Genomic DNA, 20,425 nt, shown 5'->3' on the forward strand with positions numbered 1-20,425 from the left:
AATCATCAATAAATTAAATATGCATATAGCATGCATGAATCAAGACAATATAATGTCCTTAAAGACAAGTCCACGTGAAATATGAAAAAGGTGAATAAACTTTACATCAATTTTCTTCACAACTTCATATGATTCCTCACCTGCTCATATAACCAACACCATCTCTTGAAGTGCTGCAAGGCATGCAGGTTGTGCCACCTCAGTGCTCACAGAACTCTCACCTTAAGGCAATTGAAATGCGACTGTATATGGTGACTCCAAATGATTTTCAATGGCGTTTTTTTATTCTTATGTACATGTAAGTATATTTCTTTTAATAAAATCTACTTGTTATAACATACTGCACTATTGGAGTTTCCTCTGCATAAGTGTAGAAGTTTTTGACCCCAAGCCACCCTGAAAGGGATTGTTTTTCTCTGGTTGGGTGATCAAGGGCAAGGAAAGAGGGCACCCAGTGGTTCTAAATGGTGAATGACCAGGAGAGTGGAGGAACCTCTATTTATTTATCATAAAGCGCATTTCAATTGCCTTACGGTGCGAGTTCACGTGAGGAATCATGAAGAGGTGAAGACAGTTGATGTAAAGCTTTTCCACCGGTTTCATTTTTCACATGGACTTGTCTTTATGGACATTATATTGTCATGATGCATGCATGCTATATGTATATTTAATTTATTGATTTGGCGTGTATATTTCACATTAGCAGCACAGCATTGAGTTTATTCATTTTTATTTATGTTTTTGTTGTGTGAACACAATTTGTGATGCTAGCAGCAGCTCCATACATTATGATTTATTATCACATTGAAGTAGCGCAGCAGTTTATTCTTGGACAATTACTTTTACTTACCCAATCCTCTGCTCCTGCAAGCTTCTCTGTGGTGCTAGACTGGGCTCTGCAGCATCTTCTCTCCTTCACACCGGCAGTCTAAAGTCCTTTGATGTCAAGAATGATGCAGAGCACCACAGCGCTGCACTGGATGTAAGGATGCTGAGGGAAAGTCCACCGTCAAAGCATGGGGGAGCTCGGAAAAGTAAAAATGTTTTTCCACCCCCTAGACTAAACAAGCAGTTACGGTTTGCAGTGTAGGGGCAGCCCAACTACTAGGAAGGATTTTTTTATACTAAAGCTGAACTCCAGTAAAACACATTTGCTATGCACCAAAAAATTACCTCCAATAAGTAGTCCCATATGTGTGTGGCTGCTGTATTAATTAGAACCCTGCGTTTCATTCATCCCCAACGATGCAGTGAATGCCAAACTTCTGACTGACAGCTCACAGGTCCAGTTCTCATAAGGTGCATGAAGTAAAGCATAGTGGATCACTTGCACTCCTCACCCATTCATAAAGCATCTTGTATTATACAAGGTGTTTTGTGATTGGACAAGGGAACTATGTCCTCTGCCCTTTTCCACATCCAATCACAGAATGCCATGCCTTCTATGAAACGAATACAACATGTTGTATGAATATATGAGATGGAGTGAGAGCAACCCCTCTATTCTTCACTCTATGCACCATACAAGAGCTGGAACTGTAAAATTGTCAGTGCTGGAAGTTTGGGGCTTACTGCACTGTCCGGCATTAATGAAACTAGTGAGTTATAACTCAGGCAGCAGCCATCCACACACGGCCGTAAAATAAAACGTTAGTAGTTGCAATTTTTAATGTTGCACAATATTTGTTTATAAACCCATATTTTCAGGAAAATATAATAAAATACACTTTTAGTGCAAACACACACACACTCTACAAAACTAAATTTTCTTGTTAAACTAAAAAAGATAGGGTTGCATTGAGTAAATGGATAAAACGCTTTAAAAGCCTTTACTGCAGAACAGTTTAGAGATAACTGTGAGCTATGTTGCTAGAATTATTGCTCTCACGCCAATGTCCATGGCAATACCTCACATGTATGGTGCAATTGCAGTTTACATATATGTGCACACCTCATGCACGTGTTTGCACATGCAGGTGTATGCAGGGCAAGGTTACATTACATTTTTAAAAAATGTTATTAGAATTTGATTTAAATTTACCTTTATTGCTATCACAAGGGGTGAACAAACTCCCATGTGATAGCGCTGGGCAGGCGACAGGTACAGGAACCACACCAACCTCACTGTTAAAGTCAAATGAGCACAAGCTTATGGTTGCTACTGCAGCCAGAAACCCCTTCACTCTCTGGATGTGTCATGTACCTCCAAAGAGTTGAAGGGGTTAAACAGCTTCTTCAATTTAAAGCTGAAGAACATTTTCAGTTTCAGTCTTTACAAGCATGTTCATAATATGCAGATAATGGAAACTCTCCAAGATTTCCATTGTTCACACATCAACATCTTTATGGATTCCTGCCTAAACACACCATGGCCCCATACAGACGTTTCTATTGTAATGAAACCTATATAAAGTAGATTTCTCAGTTCTGGCATTCCCTGCACAGCTACTACTTTAGCTAATGGATAAAACTCAATAAGAAAAATGATTTAACTTGCCTTTATGTCTTTAATTTTCAGCTTTTCAAAATTGTCAATCGTTTCCTCAAGCTGGCGGCTTATTCGTGCAGCATCCATTGTAGCCCTCTGTAGCTCAGTCTCAGCCTTAAATTTAGAAAAAAGGTAAATTATAGGGTAGCAAGCACATATTTTGAGCTATTATCCATTAGTGGGAACTTTTTATCAACTCTTTGACAAGGTTTTACAGAGCCTCTTTGCTTAAAGTGTATGTTACCTTAAGCATTTTTTTCTGTGTGTGTGCTCACGTGTATTTTAGAAATCAGAGGTACAGGACACTGCGCATGCACACAGCATGGCTGTATTGGGTAGTTTGTTCAGTCACTATGAACCCCTGACCTACCACAGCCTGCCTCTGGCGCACGCCCCCTCCCAATTACTGCCTGTCTCTTGAACACAACCCCTACATCTTGCCTCAGGCTGGGGAGACTATGGAATACAGGCACAATGAGTGTCTGCAGTGTCCTGTTACCACGCTCCCCCACTATCAGGAAGAAGAGATGCATGGTCACATGACAGAACTTTTTCTTAAAATCCAAGGTAAAGCAGTTATAGTGCCTTCATAACTACCGGTATCAGAGAGTATTTTACATTGTATGCTCAAAACTACTTTAAAGCTGCACTCCTGACAGATAGCTGCATGCAAAATAAAATTATATATATAAGGAACAGATCTTTCTCTAATACAGTTTCACTTTCATTTACAGGTCCCCTACCCACCCTTTGAGAATTCTGTAAAATGAGAAGCAGCACACTGATGAGCTCATCTCTCTGTCACTCTTGTTTCTACTCTGTTATTAGTATGTTCATTGCACTGTAGCACAGCTGACTGCCTCCTTATACCATTACCCCCTCCCTCTCTGAGCTCTGCTGTACAGTAGACTGCAAGAAACTGCTACAAATTATTCAAATTGTATCTGCACTATTTGCATTTAGAAAAATACATTTATAAATATATTATTAGAGCTGCATTCATTTGTGTCTTTTATGTCTGCCTGGTGTTCACCTTTTTCTAGGCCCTGTCTCCTAATGACGCCATCAGTGCAATCCACTGACCAGAAGCAGGAATAGGCCAGATATGCCTCTGTTGATCCTATTAGGTACCTGTGAGGCCTTAGGAATACAAGCTGCCAAGGCTGCTACTATTCTGCTGCTAATCAAGTATATGTTCACTGTATACCACTTAGGCAACATATTTATGAGCCAGTAGGCTGACACACACACTTGCATTGAGCAGCATGACCAAACAGGAAGCAGAGCCTGGAAATATAAAAGGAACAAATATGGCTGTAACATATATATATATATAGTTTAAATCTTTGTGTAGTCTTTAAGATGAATTCCAGGTACAGATATTTTATACATCGTTACACTAGCCCAACTTGTAAGAATGAATTTACCATACCTGACTGATATCTGATCAGATAAAGGTGCAGAGCAGGACATCACTACCCCGCCCTCTCCGACTAGTCCAATCAGAGAATGCTTTACATTCCATGAGAAAATGCAAAGCATCATGAATGGCGCGTGTGCGGAGCGGCTGACCTCCTGTGTTCAGAATGCAGGTATGGGACCTGGATGCAAGTGAAGATCACTGGAGTAGCGGTGTCTACTTCAGGGATTTCCAGCTTTTAAACCTGTCATTAAAAAAATGCAAACACTCAGCTCTTTATTACAGAAGAGACATGCTATTTATCTTCTGCAATTAGACAAACTTACCAGCATGTTTGCAAACTTCTAATGAATATACAATGAGCTGCATAAACTCAGCACACATTCTCGGCATGGAGTCAGTGTGCTAGGACGGATTACTCCTATGCGCATTTATGTGAGTCACATCATCCCTGCTGGCCAATTTGGGTGGCAGTGGTGGTGGGGGGGTTGAGAATGTCAGTGGCCAGTGAGGGGTCTAATGGTCACATTGCTGGAAAGCAGAGGAGTATTCTGCAGACTTTAGTTCCGATTTAAGAGAAAAACATGTCCTGTTGATGAGGGCACAAATTGGCACAAAGTCAAGTTTTCAAAGGTTTGCGAAGATCATCTAACAACATTGTGGGACCTGAGAATTAATCCAGGGAGGGAAAATGTTTTTATGTAGGATACATAAATACACACACATTGTCTAACTATTACACTATAATGTTTTTCATGGGGGTCTGGAGCTGGTCAGTTCTAGCCATAGATCACCAGAGCAGTGATTTATTGCTGCAGGGACACACTGCATAGAGCGAAGACAGATCTGTCTCAAAGGATTGGAGAAAGGATTAGAGCTGGGTCCTTTGTCACAGCCGCTGGGATCCGCAGGAACCACTGAGACCAGCTGCCCTAATATACACTCACTAGCCACTTTATTAGATACACCTTCCTAATGCCAAGAAAATATCCCTCACACCATTACACCACCAGCAGCCTGAACCATTCATACAAGAGATGGTATTCTGCATACCATCTCTTTCTATCATCTCGAACTAGTATGCAATCAACAAGTTTTTTGCGTCCACACAACTGACGCTCACTGGATATTTTCTCTTTTTCGGACAAATCTCTGTAAACCCTACAGATGGTTGTGTGTGAAAATTCCAGTAGATCAGCAGATTTTGAAATACTCAGACCAGTCTGTCTGGCACCAACAACCATGCCACATTCAAAGTCACTTAAATCCCCTTTCTTCCCCATTCTGATGCTCGGTTTGAACTTCAGCAAGTCGTCTAAGCTCGAAAGAGCAGGGCCCTCGAACCCCTCGTGTATTGTTTTGTTACTGTACTGTCTCATGTACTGTCCCCCACTATAATGTACAGCGCTGAGCAAACCTTTTGGCGCTATATACTGTATAATAATAATAATAATTTACTTTCAGAATCAATATTTTCTATGGGACACTATACTACAAAATACTCCCACAAATGCAGGCCATTGATTGCAACCAAGATTTGTTTAACCACTTGCCCTCCAGAGGATTTACCCCCCTTCCTGCCCAGGCCATTTTTTCTGATACAGCGCTGCGATACTTTAACTGACAATTGTGCAGTCATGTAACGCTGTACATAAATGAAAAGTATGTCCTTTTTTCCCCACAAACAGAGCTTTCTTTCTGTGGTATTTGATCACCTGTGAGGTTATCTTTTTCACTATAAACAAAAAAGACCAACAATTTTGATAACTTGACTTTTTGCTATAAAACATTCAGTAAAAAAAAAAAAAAATTCATCATAAATTTAGGCCAAAATGTATTCTGCTACATGTCTTTGCTAAAAAAAAAAAAATCCCAATACATGTAAATTAATTAGTTTACGTAAAAGTTATAGCGTCTACAAATGGCGGTATAGATACTCAAATTTTTATTTTTTATATACTAGTAATGGCAGCAATCAGCGACTTATAGCAGGACTGCGGTGGGCATTCTTACACTTGGGGGAATTGACTGACTGCCACTGACATCCCAATGACACTAATACGGTGATCAGTGCTAATAAAAAGCATGGATACTGTAGTAATGACACTGGACAGGAAGGGTTTAACAGTGTGCTGTTTTATATGATGTGCTATGTGTGTGTTACTAGGGAGACGTACTGCTGTGTATTTCTCTCTCTCGTCCTTGCTGGCAGGAGAGAGACCTGTGTTGTTTACACACAGGTCTATCCCCTGTCAGTTCTACATGGTGATCACTAGGTACTGGCGGGGAATCTCTGTCTGGAACCCGGTGATTGACATGCCTAGCTGCCAATTGTGGCATGGGTATGTGGCCTGTGTGCCCCCTCTCCGGAAAAGCAAATCATGTGTATATATACACATGATTCAGCGCAGCCCTGCCGTCCTGTAGCAGTAGTTCTACTATAGGGCGGTGGGTAAGTGGTTAATTTGCACTCACAAAAAAGTATTTTTCTTAAATTCATTCAAGACCATGTTGCTAAAATGAATACACCCCAAAGAAAGTCTTAGGAGCAAAGCTAAAACTTTTAGACAACAGAATCCTAATTAACAAGAATTCAACTACAAGTGAGTCTAAGTATTCATTAAACAGGTGTCCAGCAGACAGTCGATTATAAAAGCAGCACATGGGCAGCACAGTGGATATATGGTTAGCACGTCTGCCTGGCAGTACTAGGGTCGTTGGTTCGAATCCCAGCCACGGCACACCTGCCTGGAGTTTGCATGTTCTCCCTGTGCGGGTTTCCTCCGGGTACGCTGGTTTCCTCCCACACTCCAAAGACATGCTGGTAGGTTAATTGGATCCTGTCTAAATTGTCCCTAGTAAGTGTATGTATGAATGTAAGTTAGGGACCTTAGATTGTACACCCCTTGAGGGTTAGGGACTGATGTGAATGAATATATATGTGTAAAGCGCGACGTAAATTGATGGCGCTATAGAAGTACCTGAAATAAATAAATAAAAGGGTGTTAAAGAAACCCTTTCACATTTCATGCTGTTAGCAATGGCACCACATGGAAATGTCAAGGCCTGGGAAAGAAAATAATTTCTTTACACAAGAAAGGTGAAGGCTACAAGAAAATCAGCAAAACTTTACTTATAAGTCAGAATACTGTAGCAAAAGTGATACAAAAATTTAACAAAGATGGAACTGCAACCAGAGATGTCCAGGCAATCCACGGAAGTTAACACCTCGACAGGAGCATCTTCTGATAAGGGTTGAGGAAACTTGCTATGCATGTTCACTGCAGTTAGCTAAAGAAGTAGAAAGCCAAAATGGGATGATTGTTTCCTGTGACACAATACAGCGTACACTGCAGAGGAATGGCGTGCATGGGTGTTGTTCACGAAGGAAGCCTCTCCTAAAGCTCATGCACAAAAAGCCCGCCTAGAATTTTCCAGGGCCTAAGCTGAAAAATGAAGACTACTGGGACTCTGTACACTGGAGTGATGAGACCAAAACAAATGTTTTTGGAACTGATGGCTTCAAAACTGTATGTAGTTGCAAAGGTGAGGAGTACAAAGAAAAATGCATGGTGCCTACAGTGAAACATGGTGGTGGCAGTGTTCTTCTGTGGGGCTGCAGAAGTACTGCTGGTGTCAGGGAGCTGCATTTCATTGATGGTATCATGAATTCACACATGTACTGTTCTATATTGAAAGAGAAGATGCTACCATCACTCAGTGCCCTTGGTCGTCGTGCACTTTTCCAACATAATGATGATCCAAAACACACATATAAGGCCACTGTTGCATTTCTTAAGAAGAACAGGGTGAAAGTGATTCAGTGGCCAAGTATGTCTCCTGATCTGAAATCAATTGAACACCTATGGGAAATTCTGAAGAGACAAGTTGAGCATCACTCTCCATCCAGCATCCAGGCTCTAAAAGTTCTTGAAGAATGGAAAAAGATTGCCAAAATATGTCACCAACTTGTTCATTCCATGACTAGAAGACTTGGTGCTATCCTTACAAATCATGGAGGTCATACAAAATACTAGATGGAGTAGTTTTTGTTTTGGGGTGTATTAATTTTTGCATCAACTAATTTGAGTAAAACTGAAGATTTTGTAATCTACGTTATATTATTAACCTTACTTTCATGTAATGAGCTAAACAAATGTTCTATAAAACTCACTTTTGTCATAATTTTAGAAATCGTTAATTGAGATATTGATAAAAATCTTACTGTTCAAAACCGGTGTACTCATTTATGCTGAGCAGTGTGTATATACACACACCAGGTAAAATAAGTATTGAACATGTCACCATTTTTCTTGGTAAATATATTTCTAAAGGAGCTTTTAGAAATATATTTCCATACCAGTAACAACCCATGCAATCCATACATACAAAAAAACCCAAAACAAATAAGTTCAGAAATGAAGTTATGTGTAATAAAATGGAATGACACAGGGAAAAAGTATTGAACATATTAAGAAACCCCCCCCTTGGTTTTCCGTGCAAAATGGCACGGAAAACCAAGACACCAGCTGAAACCTATCAGTAATTAGAAAGCAATCCTGCCCCTTGTCAGTGCAAATTAATATAAGCTGGTTCTGTCTCAAATGATAGCCTATAAAAAGGTGTCTCTTTACCAAGGTGTCACACAAGAAACCTCTCATGATGGATAAAAGAAAAGAGCTCTCAAGACTTTAGCAACCTTATTGTTGCAAAACATACTGATGGCATTAATTACAGAAGGATTTCTAAACTTCTGAATGTTCCAGTGAGCACTGTTGGGGCCATAATCTGGAAGTGGAAAGAACATCATATCACCATAATCTGGAAGTGGAAAGAACATCATATCACCATAAACTGGCCACAACCAGGTGCTCCTCGCAAGATTTCTGACAGAGGAATAAAAAGAATTATCAGAAGAGTTGTCCAAGAGCCAAGGATCACTTGAGGAGAGCTTCAGAAAGACCTGGAATTAGCAGGTACAATTGTTTCAAAGAAAACAATAAGTAATGCACTCAACCACCATGGCTTGTATGCACGCTCACCATGCAAAACTCCATTGCTGAAGAAAAAGCATGTTGAAGCTCGTTTAACCACTTGCCTACTGGGTACTTATACCCCCTTCCTGTCCAGGCCAATTTTAAGTGCTCTCACACTTTGAATGACGACTACTCAGTCATGCAACACTGTACCCATATAAAAATGTCATCCTTTTTTTCACACAAATAGAGCTTTCTTTTGGTGGTATTTAATCACCACAGTTTTATTTTTTGCACTATAAATGAAAAAAGACCAAAAATAAAAAAAAGTGTTTTTCTTTGTTTCGGTTATAAAATTTTGCAAATAAGCAATTTTTCTTCATAAATTTTGACCAAAGTTTATAATGTTACATTTCTTTGGTAAAAATAACACAAATTGGTGTATATTATTTGGTCTGTGTGAAAGCTATAGAGTCTACAAGCTATGGTACCACTGAAAATTGATGACACCTGATGTACCGATGGCCTATGTAATTTCTTGAGGCCCTAACAAGCCAGGACAGTACAAAAAGTAGACATTCCAAAGTATTTAGTAAGAGGCATGGTGAGTTTTTTTGAAGTTGTAATTTCTTCCAACAATTCTTTGGAAAATTAAGATTTTATAAATTTTTTTCCCCTCACAAAATTTGTTATATTAACGTTAAAGTTATTTCTCACACACAGCACAGGCATACTTTCACCCCAAAACACATTCTGCTACTCCTCCTGAATAGAACGATACCAAATGTGTGAAACCTTTCCACAGCCTGACCACATAGAGAGTCCCAATATGCAAGAAGCACCATCAGGTGTTCTAGGGACATAAATAACACATCTGATATCTTGACTACGTATTACACTTTTCAAGGCCCTGATGCACCAGGACAATGGAATTACCCACAAAATGACCCCATTTTGAGAAGCAAACACCCCAACATATATTATGTGAGGCATAATGAGTCTTTTGAACATGTCATTTATTTCCAAAAGTTTTCGGAATATGCGAGAAGAAAATGAAAACGTGTTTTTTTTTTTACACAAAGTTGTCCATTCATAAGATATTTCTAACACATAGCATGTAAATACCACAAAATACACCTCATAATACTTTCTGCTACTCCTCCTGAATATAACGATACCAAATGCGTGAGACTTTTCCACAGCCTGACCACATACAGAGTCCCAACATCCAAGTAGCACCTTTAGTCGTTCTAGGGGCAAAAAAGTTCATGATAACCGATCACAGGCCCTGGAGCACCAGGACAGAGGAAACACCCACAAAATGACCCAGTTTTGAAAAGCAAACCCTCCAATGTATTTTTTGTGAGGCATAATGAGTCTTTTGAACATGTCATTTTTTTCCACGTTTTTGGAAAATGTGGAAAAAAAAATAAAAATTTATTTTTTTGGGTGTGTAGACCAGTAGGAGTGTAATTGATTATTTTTTGTGCGGCCCATATTAAATGTGAGGCCCAAAAAGGTTCTAAATTCTTCCACTGTTAACTGCTTCCATAAATAGGGACGGGCATAACTTGAATCTGGGTTGGTGGCTATGAATTGTTGGGCATAGAGCTTGCACTGGTCCACAACTGAATTTAGCAAGTCATCGGTAAAAATTAAATTTAAAAAAATCAATGGGGGCAAAATTTTCTGTGTTCACATGGACTTCTGGCTAGACAGTAAAAAGGGGGGGATGTTAGCTGCTCCAGAGTTAGGGGAAAGACAGAAGGGGTTTTGAAGGGCATATGGAAGAGCCGCATGGGTCTTAACCCTTTGGGGCTAAGATGACACCCCACTAGTACCTGGCCTTTCTTGAGGTTCTCCATTTCTGGTGGAAGCCACTGCTCTAGTAGTGGATGCCACTGCGCTACTTGTGGTAGCCTGCTCCTCACCAGAACGCCTTCGTTTGGTGGGCACACTTTCCTCCTCCTCTGATTCTGTAGCAGACCCACTGCTCATAATCCAAATCAGAATCAGACTCGGAGAGCTCCGCACTGCTCTCGTTGGTCATGGTTAGGATTTGGTAGGCCTCCTCACAGGAAAATAATTTTTTATACATACTGGGACAGATGTGGCTGCACTGATGGGTGCTGATTAGGCTGCACTGTGGGTGCTGATGGAGGTGCCACTGATGAGACCTCACTAATGGGCACTGATGTGCACAGATGGGCACCAATGAATACTGATGAGCACCGATGAGAACACTCACAGTTTAGAAACAGATTCACTCTCCTTTCCTCACACTCAGTATTGGTGTGAGGAAAGGAGAGAGAAAACCCAGCCATGACTCTTCTGTGTTTATATTTGTGATTGCTCGTCATTGGACAGAGCGATCACAAATGTAAACAGCCTCTACAATTGGCCCTTCATCCCCCTCTTCATAATGCGCTGTATCCGAGGGACACACCCATCACTTACAGTTTCCAATGCGTGCCGCCGGGGGTGTGCGGGAAGCGCGATCACAGGAGTACGTCATATGACGCCCTCCCAGAACTGGCTGGCCGCAGTGAAGCCGTCATACGGCTATCACCAGTCAGCAAGTGGTTAAAATTGGGCAAGCCAGTGAAATATTGGGAGAATATAGTCTGGTCAGATGAGACCAAACTTGGAACTCTTTGGGTGCCATAATACACAACATGTTTGGAGGTCAAATGACACTGCACATCACCCCAAAAACACCATACCAACAGTGAAGTTTGGAGGTGGGAACATCATGGTGTGGGGCTGTTTTTCAGCGTACAGTACTGGCAAACTTCATATCGTTGAAGGAAGGATGAATGGAAAAATTTACCAAGACATTCTTAATAAAAATCTGCTGCCATCTACCAGGATGATGAAGATGAAACGAAGGTGGTCATTTCAGCAAGACAATGATCCCAAGCGCAAAGCCAAGGAAAAGCAAAGAAAATAAAGCTGCTAGAATGGCCCAGCCAATCACGTGACCTGAATCCAATAGAAAATCTATGGAAAGAACTAAAAATCAGAGTTCATAGAAGAGGCCCATGGAACCTTCAAGACTGGAAGACTGTGTGGAAGAATGGGGCAAAATTACACCTGAGCAATGCATGTGACTAGTTTCTTCATACAGGAGGCATCTTGAAGCTGTCATGATCAACAAAGGATTTTGTACAAAGTATTAAATAAATTTCAGTTAGCATGTTCAATACTTTTTCCCTGTGTCAATCCATTATATTACACACAAAATATGTGTGTGTGTACACACACACACACACACACACACACACACACACACAATTACCAGCAGGTACCATATTCAGAAGTTTGATTTAACTCTGCCTTTCCAGAACTACAAGCTTCCTTCAAGTCAATGTCTCAGGCAAGTAGAAACAGCTAAAATACTAGCAAGAATCTAGTATACTTAGGAGATTTGCAATGGCAGCTCTCAAAGTTCTCTCAACGCAGGTCCTAATTAGCGACCTACAACAATGAAAAAATTTATTCTTGTAACTGTAGGTCGTAGATTTGTAATGACCGTATTCGGTATATGAACTGAATTGCTTTTTACTTTACATGCCTTCATTTGCCTAGATTTCTGTCCGCATTTTCATGCGGACTAAGTTGACTCACAAAAGTGACAATTTTAGGGGTTGCAACAAACAAGTGTGCTTACAGTGAAGCACACTGACACAGCCCCCTAATAAAACACTCCACACAGTTAACCCTTTGATCGCCCTTCATTTTAACTCCTTCCTGCCCAGTGCCATTAGTACCGTGTCACTGCTTTTTTTTTTTTTCGTCAAAAAAAAAAAATTCCAGTATCCATACCACCATTTGTAAATGCTTTAACTTTCACGTAAACCAATTAATTTACATGTATTGGGATTTTGTTTTAGCAAAGACATGTAGAAGAATACATTTTGGCCTAAATTTATGTCGAAATTTGATTTTTTACGTTTTTTTACTGGACATGTACATGCGATCAAATACCACCAAAAGAAAACTCAATTAGTGGGAAAAAGAAAAGACGTAACTTTCATTTGGATGCAGCATTGGATGACCGCGTAATTGTCAGTTCAAGTAACGCAGCGCCGCAACGCAAAAAATGGCCTGGTCAGGAAGGGGGGTAAATCCTCAGGAGGGCAAGTGGTTAATACCAGTGGTTAATACTGTTTTACCCCCACCTGGACTTGTACACAGGGTGAAAGCTGAAAATCAACATAACTATTGGTAGGATCAAAACTAATAAATCTATGTTACGGGGGCTCAGTAAATATGGTGCTATTAGCAATGACGGATTGTATCATACATCAATTTTTCAGTGATATAATAGAATAATGTTACCAATACCCGCTCCTGTAAGTTCATTTTAAAATGGTATTCATACCTGTGACTTTTAATTGGTTAGGGAAAAAAATACTATATATTATAAACACACTTTAAAAAAATTAAAGGAACACTTTGAAAACACATCAGATCTCAATGGGGAAAATTATCATGCTGGATATCTATACTGATATGGACTGGGTAATTTGTTAGGAACGTAAGGATGCCCCATCGTTAGATGAAAATGATCAACCTACAGAGGACTGAATTCAAAGACACCACGAAAATCAAGGTGAAAAAATTATGCAGCAGGCTAGTCCATTTTGCTGAAATTTCATTGCAGCAACTCAAAATGGTACTCAGTAGTTTGTATGGCCCCCACGTGCTTGTATGCCTGACTGATGTCAGGACATGCTCCCAATGAGGCGATAGATGGTGCCCTGGGGTATTTCCTCCCAGATCTGGACCAGGGCATCACTGAGCTCCTGAACAGTCTGAAGTGCAACCTGGCAGCATCGGAAGGACCAAAACATGACATCCCAGAGGTGTTTTATTGGATTTAAGCCTGGCGAGCATGGGGAGCATTCAATGGTATCAAATCCTTCATCGTCCAGGAACTGCCTGCATACTCTCGCCACATTAGGCCGGGCATTGTCGTGCACCAGGAGGAACCCAGGACCCACTGCACCAGCGTAGGGTCTGACAATGGATCCAAAGGATTTCATCCCCAATACCTAATGGCAGTCAGGGTGCCATTGTCTAGCTTGTAGAGGTCTGTACGTCCCTCCATGGATATGCCTCCCCAGACCATCACTGACCCACCACCAAAACGGTCATGCTGAACGATGTTACAGGCAGCATAACATTCATCACGACTTCTCCAGACCCTTCCACATCGTTACATGTGCTCAGGGTGAATCTGCTCTCATCTGTGAAAAACACAGGGCGCCAGTGGCGGACCTGTCAATTCTGGTATTCAATGGCAAATGCCAATCAAGCTCTATGTTGCTGGACAGTGAGCACAGGGTCCACTAGAGGACGTCGGGCCCTCAGGCCACCCTCAAGAAGTCTGTTTCTGATTGTTTGGTCAGAGACATTCACACCAATGGCCTGCTGGAGGTCATTTTGTAGGGCTCTGGCAGTGCTCATCCTGTTCCTCCTTGCACAAAGGAGCAAATGCCGGTCCTGCTGATGGGTTAAGGACCTTCTGCGGCCCTGTCCAGCTCTACTAAAGTAAATGCCTGTCTCCTGGTATCTCCTCCATGCTCTTGAGACTGTGTTGGGAGACACAGCAACCCTTCTGGCAATGGCACGTATTGATGTGCCATCCAGGAAGAGTTGGACTGCCTGTGCAACCTCTGTAGAGTCCAGGTATCGCCTCATGTACCACCAATAGTGACACTGACCCTAGCCAAATGCAAAACCAGTGAAAAACAATAAGAAAAGATGAGTAAGCAAAAAATATCAGTGGCATCCACCTGTAAAACCATTCCTGTTTTGGGGATCGTCTCATTGTTGCCCATCTAGTGCACCTGTTAATCATTTTCAGCTGCTTTGGTGTTAATGAAATTAACAACAACCCCCTCTGCTACTTAACTGACCAGAGCATTATCCCAGGAGTTTAATTGACTTGATGCTATACTCTGATTAAAAAAAAGTTCCTTTAATTTTCTTTTAATCTTTTAATTATATTACTACCAAAGGCCACTGGTCCTTATTAAAGGATACAATAATTTGCCGATCTGATGGATTTCTCTGGCGAGTTTTCTCCAACTGAGCCATTTGCTTTGCTTCTCTATTCCGAGCAGTTAACGTCACTTTAAGGTCCTCCTGAAAAACAGAAAAAAAAAAAAAAAAAAAAAAAAAAAAAAGAGTTAAGGATGTTTAATTTCCCATTAAAGAGAACCAGTCACATCTTGTTTGGCATAAAATAATATAAATATTACACACAAGATCAAAGCCATTGTCAATCTGCACATTTCAGAAGGCTAAAAAAAAAAATAAAATAAAAAAATAATGCTCTTCATACCAACTTAAATGAAGAAGTCATAGGAAAAAGCCAGCAGTTGAATGTAGTTTATTGTCAAAAGGTTAACATCCAGTCATGCCATAGATGCGAATGTGTTTCGGCTAAAGAGGCCCTAATCATAGACATCTGTCAGACCCTCTAGGTCACAAATAAATACTATCAGCCCCCTGTGCAACAGGGGGAAATGTTACAAATCACCAACTGTATTAAATTGTAATCAAAAGAACTAAAAACAACATACAGTATAAGACAAATGCACAAATGGACAATGGACTCTCAGCCCTGTGTCATCATATAACATCAAATATACCCATAGGCGATTATGATAAAATTGCATAAATGGATAAAACTAACATTTCAGAAAGCTCTTAAAATATTAAGCTCAATATTGTCTCTGTATAACCGAAGATCAGCCATAATGCATCCATCAACTTCTTCCTGTAAATCCAATCTTCCTGTACAGTGATCCCCCCCCCCCCAAAATAAAAATTATATAAATATATATATACTTATCTCACAGAAGTGAGTACACCCCTCAAATGTTTGTAAATATTTTGTTATATCTTTTAATGTGACAGCACTGAAGAAATGACACTTTGCTACAATGTGACGTAGTGAGTGTACAGCTTGTATAACAGTGTAAATTGCTGTACCCTCAAAATAACTCAACACACAGCAATAATGTCTAAACTGCTGGCAACAACAGGGAATACACTCCTAAGTGAAAATGTCCAATATATATATTTTTTTATTATAGTATAGTATGCTCAATACACCATGCTTCAAATCCTGTCCAGTGTGCTCACATTTATAATAAATAACCATATTTGTATTTGTTCACCAGTGTTCTTCTTTATCTACCCTTACCCTTCATATACAACGTATATATCCAATCAATTATTCTCAGATCCACTTCAGCTCTGTCTCCTTGTGTCTAGTACTTCAATGGTTGTCCACATGAAGATCCACACGATTTCACCCAAAATACCAATATAGTGTGATACTGTTTTCTAAAAAATCTTACCCAGATAGAAAGTAACTCACAATATATTAACTGTGCTTTCCCATTAACACCCATAGAAGGATCCACCAAATGTTTCACTTTGGCAAAGACACTCCAAGCTCCTTACTGAACATCCAATAAACTGCTTTTAATAAACCGTTTCACCTTCTTCCTGCTCTTTACCAGCGTGACTTGTGTGAATAGTCCCCAAAAAAGTCAAAGACTAATATAGTATGATATTGCTTATAAACATCGCTTAAAACCACTCATTTCCACACCACCAAAATAGTGCATATACCTTTAAATGATACAGATCCACCGCATACAAGTGTTTAATAATGTCACTTCAGCACCTTGCCAGATTGATGACATTAAAATCACTTTGCACCAAATTCATCCACTGTCAACAGTCCCCTTCTTATCTCCAGCTTCTCTCCAGTGTTCCCATGCAAGAGATAACATACAGAGGCCATAGTGCAGTAAATCCTTATAAATTCATATATTTATTCCAATTTATGCAATGACAGTGTAAAAAATGCCTGTAACCACTTCTAAAATGGCTGCTGCGGCACTTACGGAATACACGATTACATAAATTCCGGTGTCAGACGTCACAGGAAGGGACACAATATCACACTATATTAGTCTGTTTTTTTTGGGGACTATTCGCACAAGTCACGCTGGTAAAGAGCAGGAAGAAGGTGGAATGGTTTATTAAAAGCAGTTTATTGGACGTTTCGGTAAAGAGCTTGGAGTGTCTTTGCTGAGGTGATACACTTGATGGATCCTTCTATGGGTATTAATGGGAATGCACAGTTAATATATTATAATGTGAGTGACTTTCTATCTGGGAGAGAGTATTAGAAAACAGTTTTGCACCATATCTGTATTTTGGGTGAAATCGTGTTGATCTTGATGTGAGATGACCATTGAAGTACCAGACACAAGGAGCCACAGATATGAAGTGGATCTGAGAATAAATGATTGGATATACACCAAGTATACGAAGGGTAAGGGTAGATAACGAAGAACATTGGTGAACAAATACAAATATGGTTATTTATTATAAATGTGAGCACATTGGACAGGATTTGAAGCATGGTGTATTGAGCATACTATACTATATTTCTTTTTTTGGGAGATCACTGTGTAGGAAGATTGGATTTTCAGGAAGAAGTTGATGGATGTATGACGTTTGATCTTTGGTTATACAGAGAGTGCTGGTCACTTCTATCATTACCATTTCTTTCTGTGAGGGGAACAGAATGACTCCATTGTTTACTGCATTTTGCTTGTATAAAACTCGCCATACTTCCGGGTAGATGTAGACCAGATACAAATACCTTTTTGAGTACACAAGTATGTGTTCCATAAAAACTCCTCCAAGGATTTTGATTGTAGCCAGAAGATATTGCTCAACAGGTACTCTGAGACAGAATTGAGACGGAATCCAATATAATTTAGAAAAGACTATAAGAGGAGGGGTTATTCCCACTGGCCGATTCAAATGGGGTAAAATCATTGCTTACAATAGAAAAAGCAGTCACCACTGTACAGGGACAGACAACTCTAGGACACCTTAAAGGATGGCTGTCATTTTTCTAGTAGGCGAGTACCCACCCTGGGCTCACTTTTGTCCTCTAGCCATTATAAATCATAACAGCTTATCAGTGTGCCTTTAACCACTTGCCCTCCAGAGGATTTACCCCCTTCCTCACCAGGCCTTTTTTTTTTGCTATTCAGCGCTGCACTATTTTTACTGGTAATTGCCCAGTCATGCAATGCTGTACCCAAACAAAATATATGTTCTTTTTTCCCCACACAAATAGAGCTTTCTTTTGGTGATATTTTTTGCGCTATAAACAAAAAAAGAAAAAATTATGAGGAAACCCCCCCCCCCAAAAAACAAAAAAAATGATATTTACTTTCAGCTATAAAAAATATATATAGTCAACTCAAAGCTAGTCATAAATTTAAGCCAAAAAGTGTTTGTTAAAAAATCCCAATAACTGCATATTAAATGGTTTGTGTGAAAGTTATAGCGTCCACAAATGGCCGTATAGATATTAGAATTTATGCCACTTTTTGCTATACTGTGCTGTCCTAGATTAACTGACAATTGCGCGGTCATGCAATACTGTACATAAATTAAATTTATGTCCTTTTTCACACAAATAGAGCTCTCTTTTGGTGGTATTTTATCACCTCTGGGGTTTTTTTTTTTTGCACTATAAACAAAAAAAAAAAAGACTGATAATTTAGAAACCCCCCTCAAGCCCCCGATATATTCTCATTTCGGTCATAAAAAATATCCAATAAACTCAAATTCCGTCATAAATTTAGGCCAAAATGTATTTTGCTATATGTCTCTGGTAAAAAAAATCCCAATAGGTGTATATTAATTGGCTTGTGTGAAAGTTATAGCGTCTACAAATGGTGGTATAGATATTGGAATTCACACCATTTTTTGCTATACTGTGCTACGCTAGTTTAACCATTAGCCGCCCGGCCAATGGCCGTTTGGCGGCTTCAGATGTGCTCCTCCATTCCGGGTGCACGCCATTTGGCGTGCTCCCGCACATGCGCCGTTTGCGCTAGTGCAGAGCGGCGCAGCAGTGCAATCTGTCGGCGGCCGTGCACCTCGGACACGGCCGATGACAGATCCGAGTACCGGCTCCTGTTGCTGGTACCATGTGACCTGCTATGACCAATCACAGCAGGTCACATGACAGTTGTATACATGGATGGCTTCATTCATGATGCCATCCATTGTATACTAGTGCCTAGCTGTGAATGGTCACAGCTAATCACATGCACATGTCATGTGATTAGCTGTGACCAAATCACAGCTAAGCACAAAAAAAAAAAAAAAAAAAAAAAAAAGGCTGAATGAATCAATGTCATTCAGGTAAATGCTTGCTTATAGCAAAGTAATTCTTTGCTATAAGCAAATTGTGTAAAAAAAAAAAATACTGATCACTTCCCCAAAGTAGTACAATGTTACTATGGTAACATTGTACTATTTTGGTCATAGTAAAATATGAAAAAAAATCTTAAAAATAAAAAAAAAATGTAATAAAAAATTAAATATAATAAAAAAATAAAAAAAAAAAATATTTTTTTTTTCATACTGTCACCAGTCAGTGTCCCTGTTCACCGCCATGCCAGTTATATGATGACGCTGTACTGCACTGGTGACAGTATGTAAAAAAAAAAATAGTGAAAATAATTTTTTTCATTTTCGGAAAAATTATGACAAAAAAATACAACTTCAAAAAACTCGCCATGCCTCTTATGAAGTACGTCGGACTGTCTACTCTGCAAAAAGGGGTCATTTGGGGATATCTGTACTATTCTGACATTCTTGGACCTCAAGAAATTAGATTGGCTGTCAGTACTTCAGGATTGATCAATATTCAGATCTATACCATAGTTTGTGAACTCTATAACTTTCCTACAAACTAAAAAATACATCCTAATTTGGGTTATTTTCACCAAAGACATGTAGCAGAATACATCTCGGCCTAAATTTATGAAGAACAATTATTTATTTGTAAACTTTTATAACAGAAACAAAGAAAAATGTGTTTTTTTTCCAAAATTTTTGGTCTTTTTTTGTTAATTTAGCAAAAAATAAAAACCCCAGCGGTGATTAAATACCACCAAAAGAAAGCTCTAGTTGTGTGAAGAAAATGATAAAATTTTAGTTTGGGTACAGTGTTGTATGACCGCGCAATTGTCATTCAAAGTGTGAGAGCGCTGAAACCTGAAAAATGGCCTGGGCAGGAAGGTGTAAAATTGCACGGTATTGAAACGGTTAACTGACAATTGCACCGTCATGCAATGCTGTACATAAATTAAATGTATGTCTTTTTTTTCACACAAATAGAGCTTTCTTTTGGTGGTATTAGATCACCTCTGGGGATTGTTTCTTTTTGTGCTCTATAAACAAAAAAAGACCAACACTTCCTCATTACCTATCATAGTTTCCAGTAGTTTCGGAGGCCCTGAAATGCCAGGATAGCACCAACCCCTCCCCCCCCCCCCAAATGACCCCTTTTTGGAAAGCAGACACCCCAAGGAATTTAAGAGGCATAGTGAGTATTTTTCAGATCTCATGTTTTCTCACAAGGTCTTGAAAAATAAAAAGTAAATAAAAGAAAAAATATATTTCTGTTTTCTTTCT

General features: G+C 39.6%; 1 protein-coding gene across 1 annotated transcript in view; it reads right to left on the reverse strand.

The window, feature by feature from the left end:
* Positions 1 to 20,425, reverse strand: part of CIBAR1 (CBY1 interacting BAR domain containing 1) — a 57,319-nt gene that overhangs the window by 13,630 nt on the left and 23,264 nt on the right. Inside the window, exons 4-6 of the mRNA XM_089679667.1 lie at positions 14,936 to 15,037; positions 13,269 to 13,274; positions 2,498 to 2,602 (exon numbers count right to left, since the gene is read on the reverse strand). Coding sequence (XP_089535793.1) covers positions 2,498 to 2,602; positions 13,269 to 13,274; positions 14,936 to 15,037 — 213 coding nt within the window. The remainder of the gene's footprint in view (positions 1 to 2,497; positions 2,603 to 13,268; positions 13,275 to 14,935; positions 15,038 to 20,425) is intronic.

This window comes from Staurois parvus, unplaced genomic scaffold (assembly GCF_062004578.1).
Source record: "Staurois parvus isolate SC_StPar_1 unplaced genomic scaffold, SC_StPar_1.0 ptg000230l, whole genome shotgun sequence".
Classification (NCBI taxonomy): Eukaryota; Metazoa; Chordata; class Amphibia; order Anura; family Ranidae; genus Staurois; species Staurois parvus.